The sequence below is a fragment of the Sorex fumeus genome, unplaced genomic scaffold (assembly GCF_029834395.1).
Source record: "Sorex fumeus unplaced genomic scaffold, SorFum_2.1 ptg000014l, whole genome shotgun sequence".
NCBI lineage: Eukaryota > Metazoa > Chordata > Mammalia > Eulipotyphla > Soricidae > Sorex > Sorex fumeus.
Window position 1 is genome coordinate 21,441,542 of NW_026606071.1, and position 7,472 is coordinate 21,449,013.

The following is a 7,472-nucleotide window of genomic DNA, read 5'->3' on the forward strand; positions in this document are numbered from 1 at the left end:
CAGCTAAACCCACGGCTTCCTTTCTCGTAAAACCAAAACAAAAAGACTTTTATTCAGGTACCTTCTGTACATGCACATTATCTGGGATCAAAGCCAGCTATATAAAGTCCTTATTCTGTGTGGGTTCAAACACATTTCAAAGCTTCAGGATCCTGAAAGTTTTCACTCTGCTTCCTGAAGACCTGAGCACAGCTCCCATAAAGCCATGCCTTGTTTTGGATCCCAGGGACATGGGCCTCAGCTGGACTTGACTCCAGGGACCTTGTCCTGCACTGCCCTGCTATCTCTGCTCTTCATCCCTATCTTCTCCAAAGGTGAGTGAAGCTTTTAGAGCATGAAGGTGGAGGAGGTGTTTCTCCAACCAGGGTTTTATTTCTTTTTCTATCAAGGATGTGGATTTATAGCAAAGCTAGAAACTAAAAATAAACTCCAATCTCCTGGTTTATATGGCTTTGTATTCCAAGGCAGGCAAGAAACAATAGCAGCAAAGAGAGATACAGCTTCTAGCAGAACATCAGGTGTTTAATGAATAGATTTGCATTGATTTGGAATATTTGGACAATATCATATAACTTTTATAATATATAATTTTATAAAATTGAAAAGTAATAATGTAAGGTTAAGTGATATAAGAGAGAAAAGATGTCTAGAGATCTGAATACATTTGAGCTTGGAATCAGGTAGTTCAATATTTATCTTTTTCATAAACACTGAAGTAAACAAGTCAGGGGTTGCTTTCCTACCTAATTCAAGGCTTCAAGATTCTCTAATTTTTATAAAATCACTATTTAGTTTTTTTAAAATTTGAGTAAATCATAGAAAAATGCTACATTTACTCAATCAAAGATCTCACTCTATTCATTCTATAACTTAACTAGCTGATTATATATTTTATAAAATGACAACAATTTAAGATTTTAAAACAAAAAATGAAGAAAAAATGGAAGGGAGGAAGAGAAAAAGAAGAGAGAAAGAAAGAACAAAAGAAAAGAGAGTAATCATTTTGCTTAGCATGATGCTAAGTTGCTCCATCTCTTATCTGTGGACTTCAAATGCAGAATTCTCCATTTTTAGATGAAAAACCCTTTAGAAATTGATAGCTGGGTTTATTACATGGCTTGAGATGGTAAGCATTCTTATTGAATTCAAACTTTATTTTCCTAGACCACCTCAGTTAAAAAAAATCCATGTAGTTTTTATGAAGTAGATTCTAAAAAGACACTATGATTTAATTTTTTAGGAATAAAACTTTCCTATACTTCCTTTTATTTTTTATATTTGGAACACCTAAAAATGAAATATCCTTAGAAGAAATTAAATACATATTTTAAATAAATTTATTTTAACCTATAACTGGGATCCTTACATGGTAGCTATGGGAAAATTAAGTGTAATCAATTTAGAGGTAATAGTTGGGAACCTGCTGGGGAAAGGCTGGAAAACTGATCCGCAAGCTTAGAGTTATTTTTATGTTAAATTTAGAGTCATTAATATAATTATTATTGAGTGCCCATTAGATAGTTTATAAACAACTGTTCTCTGGAATTTATGAGTCAAAGGAAGAAAATGAAGAGATGTGATTAGTGCAGAATAACTAATCCAAGGCATAGCTTGATTAATTAAGTATGTCAGTGGAGTTTATTAGGGCAAGGGATGATACAAGAGCATCTCCAAGCAAGGAAGATGAGGACTGAGGATGGAGGCTGGACTGTTGTTTATTTAGGCAATACTACCAGGGAGATAGCTCTTGTCACTGTTCTCTATTCTAAGGACAGATGTTGCCTGGTATAGGTTCTCAGGGGTAAATATTAGTGCTTTCAGAATTGTATTATTTATATATTGGAATAGGTGTCTTGGAAACTCATGATGGAGTGATAAGTATGTGTTAGCACACAAAGGACTAGATCATGGAGAGTATCAAACCTTTTTTTTGTCTTGTTTTTTGGCTACACCCAGAGATTCTCAGGGCTTACTCCTAGCTCTGTGCTCAGGGATCATTCCTGGCAGAGCTTAGGGGCCATATGGTGTGCTGGGAATCAAACCCAGGTCATCCACATGCAAGGCAAGCACCCTACCTGCACCCTACCTGCAGTGCTGTACTGCGGCTATGGACCAAGGTTTTTTGTAAGAGGGGTTGCCTTTCATTGTCCTGTAGAACTAAGAGCAAAAAACAAAGGAACAAAAGAGTGCTCAAGTGATGGAGAGAGGTGGAAAAGGTGTTGGTGGCTGGGGAAGCCCACAAAAGTCAATAGCAGAGTTGCCACAGCCCATAGAGGAAATGACCTGGTGCCCTTATTCTGTGGCTTCCTTCATATCATACATCCCTTACTCTCTGAAAATAATCCCTGGCAGGGAGTGACCCATGGAGTGAAGCAAAGCATAGCTATTTTCTAGTGGTACTTATAGAATCAGATGAATATAAGCAGAGGTTTTTCAAATCTGTTTTGAAGGATAAGGAAAGATTCTGTGCCTCAACCTTAAAGATTTCTTCTACTATTCATCATAGTTCTTGACCTACAGTTCCAATGTAGGAACTCCAATTGTAACCTTAAAGTATCAAAGTTGATGACACTTTGATAACATATGGTCTATGACATGTGAGTGAAAATGAAGGTCATCGGTAGGCATGAAATAGCTCAAAACACATATTTCATGGAAGAATCATATCTTCTGTTGGTCATATCAATGTTCTTCCTGCTTATCTACCACCTTTAGGAGACTTGATATTTCTTATATGGAAACATCTTTAGGGAGAGGAGCTGAAAGATAACTGTGAAATGGAGGGGAACTGGTGATGGATAGAGAAGGAAAAAAAATAAGGGAGGGGGGTTGTTTGTTGAACGAAAAGAAGGGCTGAAAAGTGAAATTCAGTGTGGTGCAACATATGTAAGCTTTTCCTTGATCTGAGGTTTTGCCTGGTTGTGGATAGGCATGGGTTCACTCTTTGATTTTCCCGTGTTAGGAATGCATGTGACACAGCCTGCAGTGGTGCTGGCCAGCAGCCGGGGTGTCGCCAGTTTTGTGTGTGAGTTTGCATCTTCCGGCAAAGCCTCTGAGGTCCGTGTGACTGTGCTACGGCAGGCGGATAGTCAGATGACTGAAGTCTGTGCTACGACATTCACTATAGAGGAAGAGTTGAACTTCCTAGATGATTCCACATGTATTGGCACTTCCAGTGGAAACAAAGTGAACCTCACCCTCCAAGGGCTGAGAGCCATGGACACCGGACTCTACATCTGCAAGGTGGAGCTCTTGTATCCACCCCCCTACTTCTTGGGCATGGGCAACGGAACCCAGATTTATGTCATTGGTGAGCAAAACTGTATCATGAAGCTGACCCCTTTTGAATAGCTTTTTTTTTTATCGAAAGAAGTCTATCACATAATTTCTATAGTAATGTGGAAAAATGATCTTTAAAAGCATTCTGGCACACCAAAATGTAGAATTGCTAGGTATGGGTAGTGACTCAAGCAGCATACTGACTATAAATATCAAAGATGTTCGGGAAAGGTGAGACCTATAAAGAAGTTTGGCTTCATGCCTTTGATATGATGCTGCTGGGCAAGAGAGGGCCTCAATTCCCACCTTACCCATGGCTGTAGAAATACAATTTGGGGTTGGACTTCAAGGTCTAAAAGTACACGCCACCCCAAGCCCTGCTCTTTGTGCTTTGACCAGGTAAGAAGGAGCAGGATTCTAAGATTTAAAGGGTGACTCAGGGATGTTCTGTTTTGCTTTCCATTGCAGACCCAGAACCATGCCCAGATTCTGATTTTCTCCTTTGGATCCTTGCAGCAGTCAGCTCAGGCTTGTTTTTGTACAGCTGCCTTCTCACAGCTGTTTCTTTGAGCAAAATGGTGAGTACTATGCTGACAACACATCATTTTGTGTATGGGGGTGGGGGCAAGGGGCAGGGATACCTTTAGTGATAACTGACCAAATGACGCTGTTGAGTTTGAGTTTTCTTGAGATGAAAAAATAGAAAGAAGAGTAAGGACAGTGGTAAAGAACGCACTAGAACCACTGGCATTGGCCTTTGAGGTTTCAGGATGAGTAATAATTTAGATGAGTATGTTTGACGTTGAATGTTTGTGTGCTTCTGAACAGGGTTTCAGTATGAGTAACCATTTAAATAATATGGGGCAGCTGTTTTGCTCTTATCTTCATGATAATTGTTCTTAAACACAAGATAAGGTTGGGCACAGTACTGCTGGAGACTAAATGGATGTATTTTATTTTTTCTCTTATTTTCCCTCTGTTTTACCTGGAGTCTTTGTCTTGGTGCCACCAACTTGTGCCTTCCTTTCTTGCCCAAGCTGTACTGTCCATATAACTCTTGTCTAGATCTTCCTGTGACCAAGTGTTCTGGCTGTGAAGTCTTGACCTTTCACTTACACTGGGTTAGTGAAAACCCCAGTTTTTATTTCCTATAATTTGTGGCATAAGAGGAGGACATGGAATCAAATCTTTCAGTATTTCTTTTTCATAATCCTTCTCAGCCACCTCTACCCAAGACTGTCCTTGCCATCATAATTTTTTTCCTCTTTTCATTTTTTTTTAACCACCCCTACCCTCACACATACAGTTTATTCCAAGATCCTTTACTCAATTGTGACTTTGCTATAGCCTCTCCTTACCTCATTTGCTACAAACTGCTATGCAGACTGGTAGACTAAACTAACTGCACTGACATGATAAAAACTGGGAACTAATACAAACAGGGAAAAGGTATAAAATGTTTATGAGTGTAGGATTTGAGGAATAGATCTCAAGCACTTACATAAAATGTGTTACTATATCAAGTTTGTCCCCTCAAAGACAAGATTGACATTTACATGCATTTTGAATGCTCTTTCTGAAGCTTTCTTAAAAATTTTTTTCTCTACTATTTCCAGCCAAAAAAGGAATGGCTAGTTTACATAATTAGCACAAAGTTATTTATCTAAAATGAATCATAATAACTGACTAACATTTACCGGAGCTTATACTTCTGAATACTTCAATAATTAATTTTTCATTGATATAGCCAGCCAGTAGTTAGGTATTATGATTAATTTTAGTTAAAAGTGATTTATGTATTCCTCATTAATAATCATTATTTTTTATGTGTGTTTTGGCAGCTAAAGAAAAGAAGCCTTCTTACTACAGGGGTATATGTGAAAATGCCCCCAACAGAGCCAGAATGTGAAAAGCAATTTCAGCCCTATTTTATCCCCATCAATTGAGAGGCAATTATGAAGAAAAGAGAGTATTTTCTTGTAAGAGCTGAGGCAATTCTGATTTTTTTCCTACCCAGCTGTTTTTGTTTCTTTTGTGTTTGGGGGGTATTCATCTCTCTTTAATATAAAGCTGGATGCAGAACTAAAATTAGAGTACTACAAATGTAAATGTAAAACAAAACTGAATGTTTCTGTCACATCAGGTTCAATTTTAGTAAAAGTTTACTTGGTAGTAATATGTGGAGGCAGCATTAAGATATGGGCTCTAGAAAATAAGTGAGAGAATGGAACAGTCTAAAGACAGTAAAGGAGGGAAAAGAGAGGCTAATATTGTACACACCATGTAGTAGTGTATGAGAAGTCTTGCTGAAATATTTTTCAAGTTTATTTTTTACTCTGTTATATTTTAACAACTATATAATTACATAAAGACTTTAAAATTACTTATGTGGCTATATTTTAGCCAGTAATTCCAAAGGTTGTATTGTACCAATATGTATCTCATTTGATAGTATTATGCCTGGGGGTTACATGGCTTGTGTAGTTGCTGATGTTTTGAATACAAACACTATGCAGCCTTGTCTTCCTAACTTTCACAGGATGTTTTGTGGAAGGGCTCAGGACACTAATACATCAGGTAGAATATAAGGTCACTTGTCAGCTGACTAGGTAATGAGGTTGGAGCAGATTCTTATTGATGTGTTTGGCTGAATTGGTGTTGGCATGTGATTTTGCCTTCAGTGCAACTTCTTTTTACTTGCAAGAAAGCAAACACTGGTGTATCTAAGTTAACTTGACAGAACACTGTTGAGAAAACGGCTCAAACCAGTAGGTTTGAATTTAAAGAAATATCCAGTTTCACATGGCTCCGATTCCTTACATAGATTAATGCCATGGATAGTAAAAGAAAAGAAAAAAAAGAAGCAGGTGGCAAAATGGGGTGCATGAAGGTTTCTGAAACTAACACTTTGGTGTTTTTAACTCAATATTTTCCATGAAAATGAAGCAACATGTATAATATTTTAAATTAAATAAAAATCGGTGGTAGTTGTTTTTCAAAGTTGTCTTTATCTTCCTTGTGTTTCAATTTGTTTTTGATCGACTTATTCAGCAATTGGAGGGGTCTATAGTACTCCAAATAATGAGAAAAATTTGGAAAAACACAAAAGAAAAAAAAAGCTCCATTTTGGTGAATTGAGCTGTCTACTAGCCCTTTATGTGCAAACCCATTTTGGCAAAAAAATTATTTTCATTAATTAGATATCTTCAGATCTAGTTGAGGTATAAAGGAGATTACCACAGATACATTAATCCTTTATAAGCCACACAGTAACCTTTTTAGCACAGATTTTGCTTCATCTTTTTTTACACACAGCTTTCTCAGCTCAAAAGGTTCACTAATCACAGTTGCCATGGGAACTCAGTACTGTCAACAGTCCCTCTTACACTCATTTTGATCTGCTCTGTGCCAATGGACTTTTCTTGCGGTTTCCAAATGGACTATTTTACAAACATGGGGAAAACAAGTCTAGTTTTGAGTTAGTGTCAGTTGGTAGGCCTAAACCTAGCTTATGGAATCTTCCCTTGTTAATCAACATGAAGACTTACTTAGCCTAAGTGGCTTCCACTCCAATTCTCTTATTCTTGACCTCTACTTCCTGTTATTATATTGTCAAATGATTCTCATTATGAACAGGGACCACCTATAACTGAAATAACTGAATCACTAATTTAAAACATTGGATTAAATGTATAACTTCAGAATCACTGACTTAGAATCCTTGAGCTTTTGGGGCCAAGAGTTTGCTATTCCATTTAGTTCGCACACACACACACACACACACACACACACACACACCTACCCCACATACACAAACAAACATTTCAATTAGTTGTCTAGTTCTCCAATGCTTCTTACATTCATCAAGTTCGGTGAATTGCTGCTTAGATGTTTTTCTGTCTGTCTCTCTCTTTTCCTCAGCAAGTACTAATAAAGAAAAATACCTACCAGCATTGCATAAAGATTTATTAAATATAAAAGAAGCAGATCTTTCAAATTATGGTGATAGTGATTACCTTAGTTCCATCACAATGTTCCTGAGGCACACCCAATTCCATCAGGTACTTCCAATTCTCTGTTTATTTTTAACCATTCCTTTGTGCTCTTCTTCCTTTATTAATCACTTGTATTCCCAAATCAGACCCTGTAACTTGTAAAGTCAAATTTCTTCTGAGGGCTCTCTCCGTCTGCTC

At 37.3% G+C, this 7,472-nt stretch overlaps 1 protein-coding gene across 1 annotated transcript; it reads left to right on the forward strand.

Annotated features, from left to right (window-relative positions):
- The first annotated feature begins 205 nt into the window (after window positions 1-205).
- CTLA4 (cytotoxic T-lymphocyte associated protein 4) lies at window positions 206-5,225 on the forward strand. The gene is made up of 4 exons (XM_056111770.1): window positions 206-314; window positions 2,963-3,310; window positions 3,748-3,857; window positions 5,121-5,225. The coding sequence occupies exons 1-4, from the start codon at window positions 206-208 to the stop codon at window positions 5,223-5,225; spliced, it is 672 nt and encodes a 223-aa protein (XP_055967745.1).
- The last annotated feature ends 2,247 nt before the right edge of the window (window positions 5,226-7,472 follow it).

Bases quoted from the DNA above. Each gene is read 5' to 3' on its own strand.
- CTLA4 (XM_056111770.1), top strand. From the start codon at position 206: ATGCCTTGTTTTGGATCCCAGGGACATGGGCCTCAGCTGGACTTGACT. The intron at 315-2,962 runs GTGAGTGAAGCT...TTCCCGTGTTAG, and splicing joins CATCCCTATCTTCTCCAAAG to GAATGCATGTGACACAGCCT. The intron at 3,858-5,120 runs GTGAGTACTATG...GTGTTTTGGCAG, and splicing joins CTGTTTCTTTGAGCAAAATG to CTAAAGAAAAGAAGCCTTCT.